This window comes from Mesoplodon mirus, assembly GCF_964341445.2.
Source record: "Mesoplodon mirus genome assembly, chromosome: 15".
Classification (NCBI taxonomy): domain Eukaryota; kingdom Metazoa; phylum Chordata; class Mammalia; order Artiodactyla; family Ziphiidae; genus Mesoplodon; species Mesoplodon mirus.
This window is the reverse complement of record NC_138991.1, coordinates 3,552,768-3,576,771: the sequence shown is the minus strand read 5'-3', so window position 1 is coordinate 3,576,771 and position 24,004 is coordinate 3,552,768. Positions and strand designations below refer to the sequence as shown.

The 24,004-nt window shown below is 35.2% G+C and overlaps 1 protein-coding gene across 1 annotated transcript in view; it reads right to left on the bottom strand.

Annotated features, from left to right (window-relative positions):
- Positions 1-22,502, bottom strand: part of SYCP2 (synaptonemal complex protein 2) — a gene marked incomplete at its 5' end in the record, with an annotated part of 60,755 nt that extends 38,253 nt beyond the window's left edge. Inside the window, 13 exons of the mRNA XM_082645750.1 lie at positions 5,724-5,784; positions 10,897-10,992; positions 11,521-11,566; positions 12,689-12,741; positions 12,824-12,966; positions 13,755-13,789; positions 14,060-14,145; positions 16,623-16,708; positions 18,883-18,907; positions 19,151-19,251; positions 20,053-20,185; positions 21,453-21,596; positions 22,479-22,502. Of these exons, the coding sequence (XP_082501876.1) occupies positions 5,724-5,784; positions 10,897-10,992; positions 11,521-11,566; positions 12,689-12,741; positions 12,824-12,966; positions 13,755-13,789; positions 14,060-14,145; positions 16,623-16,708; positions 18,883-18,907; positions 19,151-19,251; positions 20,053-20,185; positions 21,453-21,596; positions 22,479-22,502 (1,033 nt within the window). The remainder of the gene's footprint in view (positions 1-5,723; positions 5,785-10,896; positions 10,993-11,520; positions 11,567-12,688; positions 12,742-12,823; positions 12,967-13,754; positions 13,790-14,059; positions 14,146-16,622; positions 16,709-18,882; positions 18,908-19,150; positions 19,252-20,052; positions 20,186-21,452; positions 21,597-22,478) is intronic.
- Between the last annotated feature and the right edge of the window lie 1,502 nt (positions 22,503-24,004).

Below are 24,004 nucleotides of genomic sequence, written 5' to 3'. Positions count from 1 at the left end.
GAGTCTGCAGTGTGCCACCAGGGTCAGTATAACGACTGAAGTGTGTATACTGATATTGATAATGAAAGAGTTAATTATTATCTTGACATCTGAAATTTCAGTGGAAATTTTGGTGGAGTGGGATGTAAAACAGAATGTAGAAAAGAACAGAAATGAAGAGCGAGAAAGGGAAAGATTTAGTAAAAACTATTCTCCCCAAATTGGCTATGAATGGAAAAAGAATGAGATAAAGGAAGACATAGGATCCAAGTAGACTTTTTTAAGATGCAGTGACAAATGTACCATAAAAATGTATGATGTTAAAACTACGGGAGAGGGGCCTCCCTGGTGGCGCAGTGGTTGAGAGTCCGCCTGCCGATGCAGGGGATACGGGTTCGTGCCCCGGTCTGGGAGGATCCCATATGCCGCGGAGCGGCTGGGCCCGTGAGCCATGGCCGCTGAGCCTGCGCATCCGGAGCCTGTGCTCCGCAACGGGAGAGGCCACAACAGTGAGAGGCCCGCGTACCGCAAAAAAAAAAAAAAAAACAAACAAACAAAAAAAACAAAACTACGGGAGAGGACATGTTAAGTGAAATAAGCCAGTCACAAAAAAGACATATGCTACATAATTCCACTTAAAACAGTCAATTTCATAGAAACAAAAAGTAGAATGGTGGTTACCAGGGGCTGGGTGGAGGGGGAAAAGGGGAACTGTTCAATGAGTATAGAGTTTCAATTTCTCAAGATGACAAAAGTTCTGAAGATCTGTTTCACAATAATGTGAATGTACTTAACACTACTGAACTATATACACTAAAAAATGGTTAAGATGGTAAATTTTATGTTATGTGATTTTTACCACAATAAAAAAAATAAGAGAAACTGCGTGAGGGTGTATATGGAAACTTTCTACACTACTCTGGCAAGTTTTCTGTAATCTAAAACTATTCTAAAATTTAAAATTTATCTTTAAAAAAGACCCAAGTGAAGGGCTTCCCTGGTGGCGCAGTGGTTGGGAATCTGACTGCCAGTGCAGGGGACATGGGTTCGAGCCCTGGTCTGGGAATAAAAGTTATAAACTATTGATACATGAAGTAAGTTGGATGAACTTCCCACATGCCGTGGAGCAACTAAGCCCGTGAGCCACAACTACTGAGCCTGCGCGTCTGGAGCCTGTGCTCCACAACAAGAGAGGCCGCGACAGTGAGAGGCCCGCGCACCATGATGAAGAGTGGCCCCCGCTCGCTGCAACTGGAGAAAGCCCTCGCACAGAAACGAAGACCCAACACAGCCAAAAATAAATAAATAAAATAAATTTTTTTAAAAAGACCCAAATCAAACTTCCCGAGATGAAAAATATAATGCCTGATAAACATTATAGGATAGAACAGAAGCAGGTTACACACTACAGAAGGAAGTATTAACTAGCAACAAAACACGGCAATATAAAACTACCGAAGTGAAAAAAGAGAGTGGAAATAAAAGCCTGGAGTTTGGGTGGAGAACCCAGAGAATCAGTGAGCTATGGGAGAACTTCATATAGCTTAGTATATATGTAATCAGAGCCTCCAGAGAGGAGGAGAAAAAAGAAGGAGCAGAAAAAAATATTTGAAGAACAATGGATAAAAACTTTAGAAGGAAGCTCAATGAACCTCAAGAATGAACAATATGAAGAAAATTACACTAAAGCACTATAATCAAATGTTTAAAACTATTAATAAAGAGAAAATCTTAAAATCAGCCAGGGGAATAAAAGACTAAACAAAAAGGAACAAACATGAGAGTGACAGACTTCTCATCAGAAACAATGCAAGCCAAGAGAAAGCAGAGTAACCTCTTTCAAGTACACTGAAAGGAAGACAACAGGCAATCTAGAATTCTATATGTATCAAAAATACTTTGCAAAATAAAAACAAAATAAAGACTTTCTGACATAAAAAAGCTGAAAGAACTCATCACCAGCATATCTGCAGGACAAGAAATACTAGGCAGAAGGAAAATAATACCAGATGGAAATCTGGGTCTATACAGATGAAAGCTGAACAGGAAATGGTAAATATGTGAGTAAATATAAAATAATTTTTAATCCACTTTTTAAATCTCTTTAAAAACTAATTGGCTGCATAAAGAAAAATATCATTACACATAATATGAGGTCTTTGACACATTCAGAAGCGAAAAAATTTTTAGCATTATTGGCAGCAATGGCACAAAGGTCAGGAAAGCAAAAATGGAACTTTACTACTACAAGGTTCTTATACTATTCATAAAGGGGTATAATATTACTTGAACATACACACTATTAAGTTAAATATATATAAAATAAACCGTAAATCAGCCACTAAAAAGGTGGATAGGGCCTCCCTGGTGGCGCAGTGGTTGAGAGTCCGCCTGCCGATGCAGGGGATACGGGTTCGTGCCCCGGTCTGGGAGGATCCCATATGCCGTGGAGCGGCTGGGCCCGTGAGCCATGGCCGCTGGGCCTGCGCATCCGGAGCCTGTGCTCCGCAACGGGAGAGGCCACAACAGTGAGAGGCCCGCATACCGCAAAAAAGAAAAAAAAAAAAAAAAAAAAAAAAAAGGTGGATATAAAGCCAACAAAAGAAATACAATGAAACCACTGAAAATGAATTAACACCAAAGAAGAAAAAGAGAAAAAGAAAAGAAACGTGGCAGATGGGATGGCACATAGAAAAAACAAAAGCTAGATGATGAATTTAAAGCAAATCAATAATCACATTAAAAACCACAAAAGGCAGAGACTGTCAAATTACACTGAGAGTCTCTGATATGATGCCCAGTATCAGGATATGATGCCTATGAGAAACCCACTTTAAATACAGACACAAAGGACTTAAAAATAAAGAAAAGCTAAGCCATGCTATAATTAACCAACAGAAACTTGGAGAGAGTATACTAATATAAAGTAGACTGCAGGGGCCTCCCTGGTGGCGCAGTGGTTGAGAGTCCGCCTGCCGATGCAGGGGATACGGGTTCGTGCCCCGGTCTGGGAGGATCCCATATGCCGCGGAGCGGCTGGGCCCGTGAGCCATGGCCGCTGAGCCTGTGCGTCCGGAGCCTGTGCTCTGCAACGGGAGAGGCCACAGCAGTGAGAGGCCCGCGTACAGCAAAAAAAAAAAAAAAAGTAGACTGCAGAGCAAAGAATATTACCACAGGAAAAAGAGTCATTTCATAATGATAAATTTATGAAGAAAAGATAATACCACTAAATGTTTATAAAACTAATAACAGAAATTCAAAATATCTGAAGCAAAAAAATAACAGTACTGAATAGAAAAAAACCCACAGCTCTAGTGGTGACTTCAATACCCCTCCCTCAATAAGTGACAGAACAAGGAGGTAGACAATGAGGGACGATATATGACAACACTATCAACCCAACCCTCCACCCAACAACAGCAGAATACACATTCCTTCAAGTGCACTCACACCATCCACCAAGAGAGACCATATTCTGGGTCATAAAATAAGTGTCAATATACTGAAAAGGATTCTCAAAAATCATACAAAGTATACTCTCTCATAACAATGAAATTAAGTTAGAAATCAGTAGCAGGAAAATATCCCTGAAATCTCAAGTATATAGAAACTAAATAAAACACTTTTAAATAAACCTATGGGTCAAGGAAGAAACCAAAAGAGAAATTTAAAAAGAATAAATTAATGAAAATGGAAACACAGCACATGGCAATTTGTAGGATGTTGCTAAGGAAGTACTTAGGGGAAGAATTTAAAGCACTAAATGGCTATATTAAAAGAGAAAAAATGGTCTCAGGTCAATGACTTCAGCTTCACCCTGAGACGCTAGAGACAGGAAAGCAAATTACAACTAAAGTAAGCAGAAGAAAAGAACAGATATAAGAGCACAGATCAATTAAATTGAAAATCAAAACACAAAAATGAGAAAAATCGATGAAACTAAAGGCTGGCTCTTAGAGAATATCAATAAAATTGATACAACTCTCAGACTGATTAGGAAAAAAAGATACAATTTAGCAGTATCAGCAGCAACAGGGGGACCATCACTACAGAATCTACAGACAGTAAAAAGATAAGATGGGACCATTATAAACCACTTTATGCCAATAAATTTGACAACATGATTACTTGAAAGACACAAATTACCAAAGTTTACTCAAGGTAAAAAAAAAAAGATAACCAGAAAAACCCTCTATCTATTAAATTAATTGAATTTGTAGTTAAGAGCCTTTAGCAAAGAAAAGTAAAAGTGCAAGCCCAGATTGCTTCACTGGTAAATACTACCAAGTACTTAAAGAAGAAACAATACCAATTCTACACATACTCTTAGAGAAAACTGAAGACTGTAGAATACTTGCCAATTCAGCCTATGAAGCTAACAATGCCCTGATTCTGAAACTTAAAAAAAAAACAAACAAAAAAACCCCAGACATTATAGGAAAAGAAAACTACAGACCTTCTAGAACATGAAATACCAAATTCCTAACTAAATTTTGCAAATCAATTCCAATAATATATAAAATAATACATCACAATGAAGTGTAACTATTGTTACAATGTTATTTCTCCAGATATCAAAGTACGATCCCAGTCGTAATTCTAGCAGGCTTTTTGTAGCAACTGATAAGCCAATTTTAAAATTTACATGGAAATTCAAAAGGTCTAGAATTTCCAAAACAGTCTTGAAAAAAAAAAAAACCCATAGTGTTAGAAGACTTGCACTATCTCACTTTAAGACTCACTATAAATCTACAGTAATTAAAACAATGTGGTACTGGCATAGGGAACAGATCACTGGAATGGACTACAGCATCAAGACCTGCACTTCTCCCAGTCATTTGATTTTCAACAAGGGAATCAATGAAGTCCAGTGGGGAAAGGAAAACCTCTTCATCAAATAGTCCTGAAATAACTGTATACCCATATGAAAAAATGAACCTAACTCCTATATTATACCATAATCAAATATTAATTTGAGATGGATCATAATCCTCAACATAAAAGCTAAAACCATAAAGTTTTTACAGAAAAACAGGAGAACATCTTTGTGACTTGGTAGTAGGCAAAATTTCTTAGGTCACACAAAGCAATAACCATGAAAAAAAAACTGATCATGTGGACTTCAAATTTAAAAACTTCTGCTCATTAAAGACACCACTGAGAAAATGAATAAGCAAGATACAGATAGGGAGAAAATACTCAGAGAACATATATTTGTCGAAGGATTCGTATCCAGGATACATAAGAACTCAAAAACTTAATAATAAAAAAGACAGTCCAGTAAGAAAAAAAAAAGGGACAAAATATTTAAACAGATACTTCACGAAGAAGATATATGAGTAGCCATTAAGCACATGAAAAAGTGCTCAACATCACTGGTTATTAGGAAAATGCAAATAAAAGCTATCATGAGATACCACTACATGCCCACTGAGATAACTAAAATATGTCTTGATATCTGAATTTGGAGTGGTGCCAGTCTGCCAAGGTGTATGACTTTTGTACAGCACGTATTGACAAGAAAGTGACTGATCATGGGTTTTAGACTAGATAGAAAAGGAAATAAATATAAGATATTGGGGGAAATGTGGGGTCAGGGAATTTGATGATATTGAACTATCAAATTTATGAATGTGAACATATGGGAATGTTGATCTGCTTTCATCAGTCTATTGTGTTTTTCCATAGAGTGGGCAACTTCTACTCGAGCAGAATCAAGAAGATATCAAAAACAAGTTTAATACCTTCAATGCAGTATATTTGTACTTCTTCCTCAGGCACAGTGACTGGTTCCCACTGATGATTCTTAAATTTAAAAACAGGTTTTGATCATAAATAATAATTCATTCCTGCTTTAAGGCTCCTTTAAACACCATTTTAAGTTATACAAACAATAAAGGTTATTATTATTTTTTAAAATAAGTATCACTAAGTAACTGGTTGATATAACACATTTCTTGCTCCATCAATTGACTAGATAATATATTATACTTGTTGCATTTAATCTATTTGTTCATTCTTAAAAGTAAATGACAGTATTGACTACTTTTATGGTTTCCTATTCTTAACCCAAAGCAAAGAATGACTAGCCATTCATATTTATTAGAGTATACCCTTTTAAAAAATATTACCAAATCCTGTCATTTCTTCCTTTGAAATGTTGTGTGATCATATTCATCCCCCAATTCCCACTCATTAATTGATGACTGTCCTTAGATTCAAACACTGAATGCATGTGAATAATAACCTAAAATGTTTTCCCCTTCCAAGTATTTTCATTGAAAATTTGTATAAGTGAATAAAATAATATGAATTCACACAAAAAAGTCATGGTAAAAATTAGAACCATTCCTAAAAGATGGGATCCTAAAGCCTTCAGTAATCTTATGATGAAAATAGATCCAATTCTTTTGCTATTTAAGGACCACTCATTGTATAGAAATTCTGCTAAGTCCTCAATCTCTTCACTAACTCCCTCCCTTATTTGCCTTAATTGAAACCAGTCTGTACTCTTGAGGGCACTACTACTATTATAATTATAGCCTTCTCCAGTTAAGGTGCTAATTCTCCCAGACCTCAAAACCTCAGGGTCGGCAGGAAAGGGCTGGTCTCCTCCTCTCTCCCCAACACTTTGAGCAGCTTCACATTTCTCTGTGTGTAAAAACCTTGCTCCTTTGCGGCACATGCCAGCTGGCACACATACCTATCGGTTATCATCTACTAACTTTAAAGTGACTCTTCCTCATACACGGAGGCACCTGGTTCAAAGCTTTCCTTCTGAAAAAATGTCTACATTATAAAAATTTTCAAACAGGTTATAAAAAATAGAAATCATAGTATAATGAATCCAAAATATGCCCATACCCAGCTTCAACAGTTACTGATATGTTATGCCTACTTGTTTCATCTTCACCCCCTACTTTCCCTCTACTACACTCTCCTCCTCTTGACCTCAGTTTTTTATTTAATCTGTCACCCCAGCCATCAACTTTAAAACTCTTATCCTTAAAGTACCTAACAAAAACCCCTCCCTTGAATCCACATCTCACTTTAGCTTCTACTGTTCTCTCTCCCTTGTCTTTACTTCCTCTACAAATATTTCAACTTTCCAGGAATGTAAATCCTCATCACTTAAGAGAAACTGCTCTTTCACGGATCGCCAGTTTTTATTTATTTAACGTGCTTTGACAGTGTTCATCATTTCCACTCATAAAACACCCTTCCTTTGTCTTCTATAACATGATACCCTTTTAATTTGTTCTTTTTTGGCTGATTCGTCAAGTATCCTTCAGGCTAGAGTCTCTTCTACCTATCCTGTATAAATTTGTGTTTTTCACAGTTCTGTCATGTAGACACTCATTAAATCCCATGGTTTTATTTATCATCTATATACAGAGAGCTTCTAAATCTCCACTTACAGCTCAGTTCTCTCACCTCAACTTCAGACCAGTATATCCAACTGCCTACAAGATATCTTCAGCTGAATAACCCACAAACACTTCCAAATCAACACATCCGAAGTTGAGCTCATCATCTTGCCCTACAAAACCGACCGTCCTGTGACAGCATCTTCATCCGTCCAGTTACCCAAGTTTTGTTAGTCCTTCCTCTTTTTACTACAAACAGACTACCAAGTCTGCTCAATTCTACCTCCTCAAGTTTCTCTGGAATCCATCCATTCCCATCCATCCCCACTGTCAGTTTCCAAAACTGTGCCACCATGATTTCTCTCACCTGGATTACTGCAAGTCTCCTAACTGCCTCTGGTCTTGTCCCTTTTTAATCTGTTCTCCTTGAGGCAGGAGATAGGTGGGCCCCAAGCTAGACATTTACAACTGGCCTCCTGTTCCAACTTCCTGGGGTGAGAAGAAGATGGGCTCCAGGCTGGACATTCATTACAACCCCCAACCCCCAAGTTTACGTTTCCTGAGGCAAGAGACAAACCGGCTCTGAACTACATATTTATGACCGGACTCCAGTCTATACTTCGAGATCTGCACTTCAATATAAGAAACAACAACAGGAATAGGGTAGATAACTGGACATTGGACACTTTTATGGCAGGGACAGAGAGGGGCTAAACCCTGTTAAAAGATCAAGACATCATGCATTTCCCATCCTTGGTGCAAGGGAAACATTGCACATGCACAGAAAGGCTCCTTGGGGTTCAAAAAGGAGGGGGCACCACCCCATAATATGTGATGCTAAGGCCACCCCCTAGGCCTCTGGGCTGAAATCCATCTTCGAAAAAAGTTGCGCATGCACCTCGGGGAGGGTCCTAGGGCAGGTCAGGTGTTGAGAAACCAGATAATTGGCCAAAGGTAAACAAAGACCAGGAAGAACTGCCCTATATAAATGACTTAACCACCTCTTTACTGCACTCCTCCTCATTAGGGAGGAGGCCCACACCCTTCCTCGCCCGGTGTGCATCTCTGCCTTGCTTCCGTCTTAACTAAACTAAGTGTTTCTCTGTGTGCTCTCCCACTAGTTGTTGTGCTATGTCTCTAAATAATAAACTTTGTACCTTTTTTTTTTTTTTTTTTTTTTACAGTTTTTGCCTCTGTAAGAAATGCATTTTTCACTGGGGGCAAGAGCCAGGGGGTCTGGTGGCTAGGATTCCTGGTTTTCATCCAGGCTACCCAGGTTCAACTCCTGGGCAGGGAATTAAGATCTCGCTTCACGCCACCACTCACTGCTGCCTCTCCGAGATCCCCACCAGGAGAATCTTTTACATGAATGTGATGCTCAGTGTCTAGCATCTATCTGGCATACAGTAAGTTCTTATTAAATATTCACTGAACTGATGTTGCCTCCTACTTATAATCCTTCTTTGGCTCTATACTGCCTGCCTTATTTCTTTCCAATATCCTTTGAACTCTATGCACTAACAATACTATGTATCTTTCAGTTCTTTGAGTATTCTATATATTCATTCTTAAAATAAATATGAGCCCTTGAATAGCCATAAATGAGAAAAGACATGTCCCTGGTTTAATAAATTTTACGTTCTACGGGGGGAAAAACAGAAAAAACAACAGATAAACAAAAGGATTTTAAGTAGCAATAACTACTATAAAAGAAAAAAAGAGGCCAGTGTGATATAATGTGGCTGGGTGGCTACTTCAGACTGAGTTACCAGGGAATACCTCTATAAGGAGGTGACATTTGTGCTGAAATCTAACTGGGAAGGAACTAAGATGCAAAGATCTGGAGGTTCCTAAGCAGAAGAACCAGCAAGTAGAAAGGCTTGAAAAGAGCATGATCTAGAGGAAAAGAAAAAAAAAAAAAGAATGTGGCTAGAACACAGAAAGCACAGAGAACAGTCTGATTATCAGAGAAATAGTCAGGGGCCAGGTCATACAGGCCCTCAAACACCATGTTAAAGAGACAAAGGGAGGGTTTTAAGCAGCCACAATATGGAAGAATGGCTTTGAGGAGAGTAAGCCTGAAGACAGGGAGAATGCACTACTGCTATAGAAATCCAAAGGGGAGAGGAGTCTAAATATCTCTGTGAGAAGAACTCTCTCCCAGCATCTCTAGATCAGTGACAGGAACATAGGAGGCATTTAATACTTATAAATGCATTTTATACTATCCCCATCAAGTATAATACTAAAATTACTATATCCTTGTCTGAATCATCCATTAGACCAAGTGAGTGAAGTCAGGAACCACATCAGTCCTATTCTATCCTCTTTTCCCAAAATGAAAGTCCACTTCCTGAAGAAAATCCAGTTAAAAATACACCTAAAAACGCTGCAAGAATAAATACACTAATGAAAACCATCAGTACCCCTGAGAAGTAGTGCTAGTTTTTGGAGCTCAATTTTAATTAAGCATTCTAAAAAGGTACTCTAAAAAGAAATAAAAGTACATGGAAATCCTAAGAGGCATTTGGTTAATGTTTGTCTATAAAGAGTTTACCTGGAACAAAAGGCAGGATTTTACAAGAGAGAGACTAAAAAGACTAAAGCCTCATTGTATTATCAGCAGCCGCATTCAGATTAGTAAATGCAAATCAACTCTTACTCAGATCTTGGCCATACAGTTTGAGCTGGAAGTATGCAAATGTAGCAAATATTAAGTGGTGGCTATTTGGAAACAAGGCCTCAAGAATTTTCCTCAGGTTAAAGAGGTCAGTAGAAAACATACCGCCTGGTTGGAAAGTTTAAACATAGTTACAATATAGCACAGAAAGAAAATAACTAAAATTCACTTCTAAGTACCACCATAAGAATCAATCCCTCACAACCAAATGTAAAATAGCTAGCTAGCGGGAAGCAGCTGCAAAGCACAGGGAGATCAGCTCCATGCTTTGTGTCCAACTAGAGGGGTGGGAGATGCAAGAGAGAGGGGATATGGGGATACATGTATACGTGAAGCTGATTTACAGCAGAAACTAACACACCGTTGTAAAGCAATTATACTCCAATAAAGATGTAAACAAACAAACAAAAAAAGAATTAATCCCTCACTATTTTCAAACAGAAGATTCTATGAAATAATAAGGTAAGACCATTTGTCATCATCTGTTAATGTTATTTGTAACTGAGTGCTTGTGTACTGGAATAACTGCTGTCTTTTCTAGATTCAATTCACTTTGTTCATGTGAATGTTAAATTTTAATAATTAACATGTTATTAATTTCTGAAAAGCTCATATTTAAACACTAGTATTAAATTTTAGCATCTTTCTCTTGCAATCAGACATCAGAAATAATTTTCATTTCTAATTAACTTGATAGGTTACCATGCTCATCAAAACTACTAGAGCTAACATTGAAATCTATTAAAATAGCGAGAAAATAAATATCAAAGAAATCCATATTAAGTTGAATTACAACATTATACACACACAGACACACACACACACACACACACACACAAAAAAAATGGTACAGAGGTATCTAAAGCTTACATCATTGTCTCCAGCAACGTAGAATGATACAGTCTGGCTCCCAAGATTAAAATCTATCCAAAATCCCTCAAGTTTTTCATCTGATGGTATTTGCAACTAATAAAATAAACATATAAAACTAGAATATACTATGCTTTTAAAAGTGACAACAGAAAATTATGATGTTCTATTCATGGTTGAGTTTTTTAAAAAAAGAAAAGAGTAGAGCTGGAAGGTATGCAGGCAAGTACAGCATTTAAATCAGTTTAGAAACAATCAAAAGAAATGCTGCTTAATATTTTACACAGAAATTAGCTAGCTCCAAAAAATCACAAATATTCCAAGTACAAATAAAGGTTGAAAATATTTTCATGTTTGAATATATTCATGAATGATAAACAATAATGGGCTTGATGAAGGAAACATAAGAAAATTTGAAGTACAACCTTTATATTTCACTTATCCTTGGCTACAAATGTGCCATTTCATAAAATGTCACTTAGATCCAGAATACAAGACCGGCTGTATTTGTGATCTAATTATGACTAACATTAATGTTCTTGTCAATTTGTGACCTACAATTCACTTGACCTTTGCATCAAAATTCATCTAATAACTAAAACACATAGTAAATTTAAAATTTACCTCATATTTATCAAGAAATGCTGATAAACAAGGAAATGTAAAGACCCTGAAATAAGAAGTAGTCTGAATTAAAGAAAAAATTAATAAGCCTTCACAGCATAATTTTCACTTGCCATACAAATCACACCTAGGATCAAAAGGAAATCAGGCAGTAGTGACAACAATTTAAATAAAATCATATTTCCTTCTTTATTACTCTTTAAAGTGAGAGTTCATGGGAAATCTGTTTCCGAAAGACAGCATATTACTTTGAGGATACGACTCAGCCTACCATTTTGACTAAAGTGACTGAACCAAAGTACTTTTCACGTTATCGACTATGAACAGAGATTGCTCATTTAGCTTATACTAGTGATACTGATACAGTGGAAGTTCCCATAAGGTTATGTGGGAAAAGAAGAGTAGAAGTGACTAATACTGCTAATAAAAATGGCTGTCAGACACTACTGTAAGTACTAAGTGTATAACCATCTCATTTAATCTTCACAACAAACGTATGAGGTAGATATTGTTAGTATTCTTGTTTTACAGCTAAGGAAACTGAGGCGAGTAAGGTTAAATAACTTGTCCAACATTAGAACAGGAAGAGGGGGACCTGTTATTCAAATCCAAATGGTGTGACTCCCTGCGCACAACCCTCACCCTATCTTTCATTTCCTTAGCAGGTAAACTAAATGTGAACTCATTCAATCCAATGTGCCCTGAACACCTGTAAGGTGCCAGGCACTGCACTACAAAAATACCTCTTCTGTCATTGTCAAAAGTGATAAAAATTTATACTACCTAGCCTTCCATGACCATTCTTGAGATTAAATAACTGCAGAAAGAACATCCTTACAATATGTTAATTATAAAAGAAGATGATTTATGTTTGCTATATATTTTTATTCCAGTATGTGTACAAAGGAGGTAGCTCAAGTAATATTTATACCTAGATTTTTATTGTTCCTTAAATACCAAATTTATAATATATATGCAATTCTGAAATACAGTAAACCAATTTTAGACAAAGTTATTAATTAATATTAATTAAATAAAAATGTTTTCTTTCCTCTAAAAAGTACAAAGCAAAAGAAGACCAGTGGAGGATTATTTCAGCCTACCATTGTGTGCTCTTCTTTGAACTCTATTTCTTTATCATTAAATGGTTGTATTTTGCATTGTTTACCTTCTTTTGTCTCCAAGCATGCCATTTACAAGGTTGAGAAATATCCTGCAATCCTAATTTTTAAAAAAGAGAGAGCTTTTAAAAAACAGAGTAATTTAAAAAAACTTTTTAATTTGTTATTTTTACACTACTTACTGTTTCAAATTCAGAGTTTTTAATTCCTTTAAATGCATTAGCAATAAAATCCATTGAAAACCACTGACACGCCAGTTCTTGCCTTTGTTTTTCTGTGGTCATTCTACATAAAGCTTCTATGATAGCTGCTTGTAAGTCATAATCTTAAAAAAAAATTAATGTATTATTTGAAATTATGAAAATTAAAGTTTATAAAAGTCAATACATTTCATAAGTTGTTAGAACAAGCAAGAGTAATAAGGAACGTAGTGTAATTTACTCATCTTTTGTCATTTTCTTCATAGAGATTAGAAACATCTCATCATTACAGGCATGAATATAGCCCAAATAACAAAATAAGTTTACTAATAGAAGGAGTAAAAAAATATTTTTAAGGATATTTAAAAGAAACTCCTAAATGTTCAAAGATTCCTCCATTCCATTATTAGAGCTGTGAATTGCAGAATAACTCATACAAAAGTCTATAAATCACAGGTAATCTTTGTTTTCCTTTTGCATATCATGATATTTAAAGTTATTTTAAAGTACTTTAAACCAGTGGTTTGTTCTATATGTAAATCACTACATCAAAATTTTCTCATATGGAAAGAAAATTTGAGCTCTTTTAATAGAAACATTGTTTACAAACAAATCTATCAATCCCAAGAATATTAAACCTCCTAATTTCATAAAATACATTTAAGAAATTTCTTCACAAAAGGAATCCAAATCTACTTGAAAATTAAGTTATTATTCAAAAACCTACCACTAGGCACAAATTATATTTGACAACTCCTGTTATCACACTTATTTTTTTAGTTTAGTTTATAATTCCCTCGCATAATTTTACTACATTATAATGTTAATATTATTTTGACTAATTAGATATTATAGTCTATTAATAAATTTGGAGTAATTTCAAATATGAACATTTTGAAAAAAACAGACTTACCTCCGGCATCTAAAATCCTTTCTCCCATACTACTCCTGTGAATCAAAACAACACGTTATATATACTAGACAAGTATCAATTAACTAGAAAGCTCATATGTTTGGGGGAAAAAAACTTCACCAAAATTTACAATTGATTAGTATCACAGACTTTGGCAGAAAACATATATATAAATTATATTAGAAACCTACAAGAGTTTATCAGTTTTAATTATTAAGGCAACTCATGGTTGCCTTGTCTTATAAAACATCCTTTAAATTCTTGACTTGAACCACTAATTAAAGAAATATAGTACAAATTATTACATGAGAATGAACATTTCTTGGTTAGAGAGTATTTTCCTGGCATCTTGAGGCATTTTGTCCAGCATAGCATTCATTTTTTTTAGAGTCTAGAAAAGAAAAATACATAATCCATTAACTTTATATATTCAGTGAAACATTAAGTACTTAGAGATATAGTATAGGTATATAAACTTAGAAGCCTATTTTTTCTTAATCACAGCATTTTATGCAGGGAAATAAGGGTGGAGGAAAGAATATAAAGTATAAAATAGTGACTATAAGAAAACATAAAACACAGGATATCAAAAATAGAATATTACCATGATTCCTGTACTTAAAGAAGGTATACTCTTTGCAGTATGACATGTTTATTATTACTCTAAGAACTAAAGCAAAAACTATTACCCTATTATTTGTTTTTATGACTACACACATATATATATACTAATACAGGTTATTTTTAGCATTTAAATACTTAGGAACTACTAGTATCTACATGGCATAGTTTATTTTCATATGAGCTATATATGTATACATAAACCCACATGCTTATGAATTCTCAATACATATTTAGGTAATATTGGGTTGGCCAAAAGGTGTGTTTGGCGTTTTTTTTCCATAAGACGGCTCTAGTAGCGCTTAGCTGTCTTTAACTTCATTCGGAACAATTTTGTTAGACTGTGTGTGACGGCTGTCATATCAGCGTGCATTTAAAAAGAACTTGTTTGGCCTCCGCCGCTGCCGCCGCTAGCATAGCCGCGGACGCCGCTGCGGCCATCGGGGCTTGTTATTTCTAAAATGGCGCCCCTGGACTTGGACAAGTATGTGGAGATAGCGCGGCTGTGCAAATACCTGCCGGAGAACGATCTGAAGAATCACAGTCTCTTGGGTCTTCTGAAAATAGTCTGTAGCAGCGCTGTCCAATAGAAAATGCTCAGAAATGTGAGCCTCAAATTGTTAAATTTTTTAAAGTAAAAACAAACAGGTGAGGGCTTCCCTGGTGGCGTAGTGGTTGAGAATCTGCCTGCCAATGCAGGGGACACAGGTTCGAGCCCTGGTCTGGGAAGATCCCACATGCCGCAGAGCAACTGGGCCCGTGAGCCACAACTACTGAGCCTGCGCGTCTGGAGCCTGTGCTCTGCAACAAGAGAGGCCACGATAGTGAGTGGCCCCCGCTTGCCGCAACTAGAGAAAGCCCTCGCACAGAAACGAAGACCCAACACAGCTAAAAATAAATAAATAAATAAATAATTTTTTAAAAAAAAATAAAAAACAAAAAGAACTTACCAAAATTGGTGAATTTTTGTGTAGCCATTTTAATATTGAAGATGGAAGAAAAAAGCAACATTTTTGGCATATTATGCTTTATTATTTCAAGAAAGGTAAACATGCAACTGAAGCGCAAAAAAAAGATTTGTGCAGTGTATGGAGAAGGTGTTGTGACCGATGAAACATGTCAAAAGTGGTTTGCGAAGTTTCATGCTGGAGATTTCTCCCTGGATGATGCTCCACGGTCGGGTAGACCAGTTTAAGTTGACAGCGATCAAATCAAGACATTAACTGAGAACAATCAATGTTGTACCACGTGGGAGATAGCTGACATACTCAAAATATACAAATCAAGTGTTGAAAATCATTTGCACCAGCTTGGTTATGTTAATCGCTTTGATGTTTGTGTTCCACATAAGTTAAGGGAAGAAAACCTTCTTGACCGTATTTCCACATGCAGTTCTCTACTGAAACATAACGGAAACGTTCTGTTTTTAAAACAAATTGTGACGGGCGATGGAAAGTGGATACTGTACAATAATGTGGAACGGAAGAGACACTGAGGCAAGAGAAATGAACCACCACCAACCACACCAAAGGCCGGTCTTCATCCAAAGAAGGTGATGTTGTATATATGGTGGGATTGGAAGGGAGTCCTCTATTATGAGCTTCTTCCAGAAAACCAAACGATTAATTCCAACAAGTACTGCTCCCAATTAGACCAACTGAAAGCGGCACTCGACCAAAAGCGTCCAGAATTAGTCAACAGAAAACACATAATCTTCCATCAGGATAACACAAGACCACATGTTTCTTTGATGACCAGGCAAAAACTCTTACAGCTTGGCTGGGAAGTTCTGATTCATCCGCCATATTCATCAGACACAGCATCTTCGGATTTCCATTTATTTCAGTCTTTACAAAATTCTCTTAATGGAAAAAATGTCAATTCCCTGGAAGACTGTAAAAGGTACCTAGAACAGTTCTTTGCTCAAAAAGGTAAAAAGTTTTGCAAGATGGAATTATCAAGTTGCCTGAAAAATGGCAGAGAGTAGTGGAACAAAATGGTGAATATGTTGTTCAATAAAGTTCTTGGTGAAAATGTAAAATGTGTCTTTTTTAACTTAAAAACCAAAGGAACTTTTTGGCCAACACAATATATTTCATCGTGTCAGACAATGAATTAAGACAACAGAGATACACTACATGATAATTTAGTGCCAAGATAAAATAATTATTGAATTTGATAAATTGCTACCAAATTGTCTTCACCTTCTCTTTAAGTTTTCAAAGAAAATCTAAAAAATGACTTTACCTCCTGCCGAATACAAATATTCACTCTTGAGTCAATAACCAGGGCACAAATTCGAGGTATGAAACTTTCCACTACTTGCCTTTTACCTGAATAAAAATAAATTATTGACAAATGTGTATTTTAAACTCTTTTCAATGACAATCTTACATGTGTTAATGGAAATCAGACATACTAATTCAGTTCAGAAGAAGGCCCATGGACTGGCCTGGGAACCAGGAAGCATGAAATTCAGTCCTGGTTCTGCCATTAACTAGCTATGTAACTTCAAAAAAACACCATTCAAACAGATGTGACTGATTTTAACTCTGGCAAAGGAATAAGCCCAGATCCAGCTTCTCCTTTGAGGCACTTAAAGCAGTATGACTTTTTTGGATAAATAAATACAGTCCAAAACTGGAAACGTCTAATTTGAGGTTTTTATGAAAACTGGCCTCAGTAATTTATAGTCATACCTCTAAAATTCCGTAACGGCCATTAACACCTCCGGACTTCATGAAAATCTAAATATCTTGACCTATTTCTAAAATTTGACACTATTCTCTCAAAAGACAAGGCTTTATTAATACTAAGTATATTAAGAGGAATTTGCTACATGCTAATTTATGATGCAGAGTTCTAAAATAATTTTAAATAATGGCAACACTGCAACAGAAAATGCACTTTACAAAGTGACTACGTTAAAAGAAAAAAAAATCACTGAATTACTTGAAAAGATAAAGTGATTTACTTAAAAAAAAACCAGTTGGATCACTTCATAATCACTGGTGCTTTAGGACTGTTTTCTCCCTTAAAAACTTAAGAATTTAGACTAGATTGTTATGTTAATTGCAAAGAAACCAATGAAAAGGTAGTATTAACTACTACTGAAATAAATAGCAATTGATATTTTTAAACGTTTTGGCAGCAATTAGCTGTTCCTTTATTTATAAACAATTCACCAGCTCCAATTACCAATCCTAGGTAATTCTTCCTCAGCCAACACAGAGATAAAATAACTTGAGTTTATTGTTTGACATAAGGCACTGCCAAGCGCAAGTGAAACGATGAGTTGTAACATGTTCTATACTCTCCGTGTACTACTGAAAATTTTGTTTCATTAGATCAAGGACAAATTATGGCCCACAAACCAAATCCAACTCACTGTCCCTTTTTGTATGGCTGTATTCATCAGCAGGTACTCTGTGGAAATATGTGAATCTATCATGATTTACTGAACCAGTAGTTTCAGGTGAATTTCATTCATTCTTATGAACTTAGCCATCATTAGCCACCACTAAATGAATGGCTTTGGTAATTAGCTTGGGCTGCAGAGTTGATAGTGTTTCTTAATGAATTCAACACCAAAGTCCAAGGCAAAATTAGTGCGTATATGAGAAACTTACACTTCAGTAAAGTTATTTCAATGAAACAAAGGTCAACTGAATCACAAGTAATGTCCAGCTGCTTTATACATCTCCTAGGCTGTCAAAAGCTGAGACAAGAAATGACATCTCCATTTCCAACAACAAATTTATAGGGGATATATTTTTTCCAAGCTCCAACTACAGATCCAGCAGCGTTTCTGGACGTTGATGTAGGTGCAAAGGAAATTTCCCTAATTTCAAAATTCATTTTAACTCTGCAACTGAGGAGCTTCTACCTAACCTTCGACTAAACGTGATTAATCTGCAATGTAATGGCATTCTAAAAAGCAAATATTAAGAAAAAAGTCTGATATAATTCTATAAATGCTTTCCAAGTGATGAATACGCTCAATTAAAAATCATGCTCATGAACTGGTATCAGTATTTGGCATTATCTGCATGAAAAGACGTTTTCTAATGTAATATACACAAAATTTCACTACAGATAAGCATGAACAAATGAATATTTGCAATTAATTTTTATAACAGCAAACACTAACTCTGAACCTTAAGAGAAACGTCATCTTCTCAAAAAAGAGTGCTATTCTCATTAGTAGACCTGTATTACAAAAACACTGTACTCAATTATTGTTATATTTTGAGTTGCATCAATAAAACATTTGTGGAAATTTGTTTTCTTTCTTGTTAAGTAAGTACCTACATAATACCATCAATTTTTTTCCTGGCCCACAAAGCCTAAAATATTTACTATCTGACCCTTTACAGAAAAAAATCTGTCGATCCCTGAATTAGGTAATGAATTCCTAATATTAGAACAATACTAAAAGAATTGCAAGATTATACCAAAACTCTAACAGCAAATTATTGTTCCAGTAGAAATAAAATGTTTATTATACCTTCATCATCGATGTCACGTATGACCTGAAAGTGAATAATATTTAAAACTTACTATCTTATATTATAAACCATTACAAATAGTATTAAAATAACAGGTTACATATGAACTCACCACATAATTATTTAACTTTTATATATTAACTAATTAATCAGGATAAATGCACTAACCAACCTGTTAGTGACTTTTAGTCTCAGGGCATATAGAACACAAATTGTTTTTAAATAAACACATGCTTTATAACATCAGTGAATCAATATGATTGTTACCATCAAAATATCAAATAAGTCTTCTATCATATTTATAACAGCTTCATCTTTTGAATTTCCTTGACTCAGAATAATCTCCTTGGATTTTTCAAACCAGGCAACCATGTAGAAAAAGAAATGTATATACATTAGTTACTTTGACTTCAATTTTAATAATTTTAAGAATGTACTCATACAAACAGTAAACCTAAGAACAAAGAAACATTAAAAATAAAAATTCCAGTATTGTATCAAAATAAGTTTATGCTCTTAAACACCATCATTGTTTTTGCTTTTTAGTAACTCACTATATGTTCCCATTTTTTAGATGGGAATGGATGAAGTTAATCCAATTCCAAGAAGAAAATCTTTACTTCCCCCCTTCAAATTCTTAGTTCATGCACATTCATATTCATAGATAAAGAATAAATTATCATTACACATTAGATTATTGTGGCATTTTTACTATTTGAAATATTTTGGTATTATTTTATTTTTATTAACTCAGACATTTGAGTACACACTATGTTTTAGGCACTGTTCTTGGTGCTCGGTATACAACAATGAACAAAACAGACAAAAATCAATATCCTACATTCTAAAATGGGAAATAGATAATAATAAATGATATAAAAAGAAAAGTAAATTAAGTTAGATAGTGGTTAAGATGAGCTAAAAAGAAAATAAAGCAAGTAAAGGCCTTAGGGAGTCTTGTGACCTTAAATTCACACAATTATCAAGGACCTTGTATACAGTTCCCTTGTGATCTTTATTTTTCTAACATATACCACAGGTTATAAAAATATTTTATCTCAAAGTTTTATATACAGTTCCCAAATTTATTTTCCAAGTTTGAACCATTTAATTAGAAAACACACCTTTAATCATATTTCCCTCAAAGAAATATGTTACATATTCTATACTCATCTTTTGGACTAGTCCTTGTTTTATCATAGTTAGAAGTCCAGCTTGCCCCAATATACTGATATTTTTGCCACATCTTCCAAAAGAAACCAAAATGGTTGAAACAGTTTGGATATCCTTTTTATTCAGCTCCTGAAATGCAAATTATACATTTAAACATCTGTAAATACAAAACAGAATGGAATTGGCATTGTGCTAGGAGCGTTATAATCCTCACAAATCCTGAGTGTTAGTCATTATCATAATCATAATCTCCATATTGCAAAGGACAAAAGTGTGGTTTAAAAAAGGCAACCTGCTTACAGGCACTCAGCCAGTGAATGACAAACTCAGTAAAAAATTGCAGACATGTATAAACTCAAGAAACCTTAGACTTATGATGCAATGAATCAGTTACCTTCCATTCTAAAAAGCTTTATGTATTTAACTAAGGGATCCAAGAAATTTTTTTTTTTTTTTTTTTTTTTTGCGGTAGGCGGGCCTCTCCCGTTGCAGAGCACAGGCTCCGGACACGCAGGCTCAGCGGCCATGGCTCACGGGCCCAGCCGCTCCCGCGGCATGTGGGATCTTCCCGGACTGGGGCACGAACCCGTGTCCCCTGCATCGGCAGGCGGACTCTCAACCACTGCGCCACCAGGGAAGCCCCCGATATGAGAAATTTTTACTCACTCTTCTAGATTCATAACAAACATCAAATTCTGGTGGAGATTGTCAATAATCACTTTTTTCTCACATATAAAAATACTTTATACATGATAAATCAAGTACAAGGTTTTCAATGATTTTTATTTGTTTTTGTTTTATTTTTTGCAAGCACCAAGCACTGTCCACACAACATGAAGAATATGCTGATAGGCTTTTAAAAAATAGTTCAAGTTGTTTCAACTTCAAACAGGTAAGCTATTTTTCCCGTTTAGATAACAGTTAATAATGGTAACACTATGTAAACACAGATTTTAAATATATTATTTAGAAAACAACAATCCAACATGTTATTTGGGACTCCTCAAACAAACACACACAAAAAGCAAGTGGTGAAACAAGCATTTATTTAGATAGTTAAAAGTGAGCTTGCCAAAGTTTTTTTTTTTTTTTTTTTTTTCCTGTACGCGGGCCTCTCTCACTGTTGTGGCCTCTCTCGTTGCGGAGCACAGGCTCCGGACGCACAGGCTCAGCAGCCATGGCTCACAGGCCCAGCCGCTCCGCGGCATGTGGGATCTTCCCGGACCGGGGCACGAACCCGCGTCCCCTGCATCGGCAGGCGGACTCTCAACCACTGTGCCACCTGGGAAGCCCGCCAAAGCCTTTTTATTCATTCCTTCCAACGGAGTATCTCTTCCTAAAAAGTAGAGTGGTATCTAATAACTGTAACACTCATTCAACAAAAATGAATATTTACCCTGCATATAAGGTCATCCAACTTGTGGAAAAACTGTTTGCTGCATTTAATCTCCACATCTTCACAAATATCAATTTGTAAAAGTGTTTTCAAAGGTTTGAAATCATTTTTTCTTAAAGCATAATCAATGAATTTTTCCAACTGCTGAAATATAGAAAATGGCAAATATATTGAATCAAAACCCAAATAAGTCACCTTATGAAATCAAGTAATTTAGGAATTGTTTTCACATTTGAAAATTCTCAAAAGAGCTTATATAATATCAATTCACTTATTTAAAAAAACTGTCCACTATTAAATTCAGAGTAACAGAATTAGAGATTAAGTTTTTTGATAATAATAAGCTCTATACAGGAAAAATATATTTTACTAATTTTCCACTTCATATTTCTTACTGGAAAGTCATCATTATGCTAAACTCAACAATGAAGGAAAAATCAACTTTATAGTAACTAATACTTAATACCATGGATAAAACCCTAACATATCAACTTCTTCATGAAGTTTAAATAGTTAAAAAAAAATTGCATAAAGACAGGTTTTAGAAACTATACCAACCAATATAACTTAAGCATTACATGTACATATAATTTATTATTTATTATATTCTATATTTATAAGCTTTACAAAACTGCCATCCCTGCTATTAAAGTACACCACCATTAATAAGGAATTTTCATACATTAATATGATTCGCCTAAATGCAAGTATCTCACAATTTTAAGCCTTGATATAAAAGTATCCAGCCATAAATGATACATAGATCAGTGTATGATTTATTTCTATGTAAGAGGTATATATAAATCATCTTTAGTACTTTATATTCTTAATAAAGCTTTTGGAAACAAATCTATTGAAAAAATAAAAGGATAACATTTTAATTTCAATTATTTGACTCTTGACCATTTCATAAAAACAAGTAAGCTTTGTCTTTCCTAAAAAGATGGCATTTAATACCTATAAATAAACAAAAAGTGATTTTAGGAATTAAAATAAAAGACTTCCTTTTGGTCTAGGACTACATACCTGGAGATCTGGTCTTATTGGCATTTTGACTTAATTTTAAAACAGGTGGACAAAACAAACACCTACAAAAGAAAGCATATACTTTCTGAATCTTACAATCTATTTTATATGTTTACAGTTTAAAAATCTTAACACACATAAATAAGCATTGCTGCTTATACCAAAGGCAATAAATGTTGTTTCTTCAAGTTCCTCACTGCTTATGAAATTACTCATTTGAATCTGTCCAAAGAAGTTTCTGGAGGAAAGACTGAAGATCATTTATCCAAGCTTTCCCTTTTTATAAATGACTTCAATAAATGTCAAAGTCCTGCCAAAAGGTCACAAAACTAGTCACTGAAAGAATATAAATGTGAACCTCCCTCATCAGAGATCCCAACTTTGTTCCAACTTTGGGAACAAGAAGAAAAATAATCTTGAATTAATGCCTAAATGAAATTTAAACTAGTAATACAATATTTAAGAAGGGAAGTCATATGCAAGTATACTGTCAAAGAACAGGATATGTAAGAATATACAAATATGCAATGAAAGGAGGAAAAGATAACCTAAACACATTTTTCCCTTCAAAAGAGAATGGAAATAGGAAACAGCAGGGTTACATTAAGCACCATCTTAACAAAAGCATCTAACATTTGCAAATGCAATTTGGAGGTTTGGAGGTTAGTCCTATAAAGGAAAAGAAATAAAACAATCTTTTCTAGACATCACAACTAGAACAATTTTAAAATAATCTGTACTATGAAGAGCTTTGTAATAGAACCTCAGGAAATCCAACATAGAGGGGAAATTAATTACTTAATCCAGGAGGAATACAGGACTGTATATTTTGAAGGCAACAAGAGGCACTAGGTCAGTCTACTTTCTTGCAGACATGCCAGTAGAGATATTTAAAGTGCCAATGAGGACATACATAAGAGACATACAAAAGGGATGAGCAAAAAAATATCCTGCATTTCCAAAGATTAACTCCAGGGGGAAAAGATCTGATCCACAGAGAAACACTGAATCCACATACATAGGGAGCCAAGTATAAAGATGCTTCTGCAGCATCGTTCTGAGTGAGAAAATTCAAAAGTACCTAGATGGGAGCTAGGAATGGGAGGGAGGGAAAGGAATGAATAAATAAAATGTGGCATATGCTAATCAATTCTGTAAAGGTAACAGTTAGATAAAATGAACCAGAATTTCAGATATTTGCAGCCAGTTTTAGTGATTAAAAAACATGTTGCCAGATGACAAATACAGCATAATGCCACTTATATGCAAAAAGAAACTGTATTATTTATGATTATACCTCTAGGTGCACATAAATATAGACATATTTGCGTGCATGCATGCACCTGTGTGTGTGTGTGTAGAGTGACATTCACCTACATCACTCAGGACACTCTGACACAGCTATCTGTCAGCTTATTGGGGAGGAAGAGTAGAGAGTTGCACAGAACCATAATCAGCTATTTGGCAATGGGAAACTTCAGTTTTATTTGTAATTTATACTTACTTAACCTTTCTAAAAGTAAATT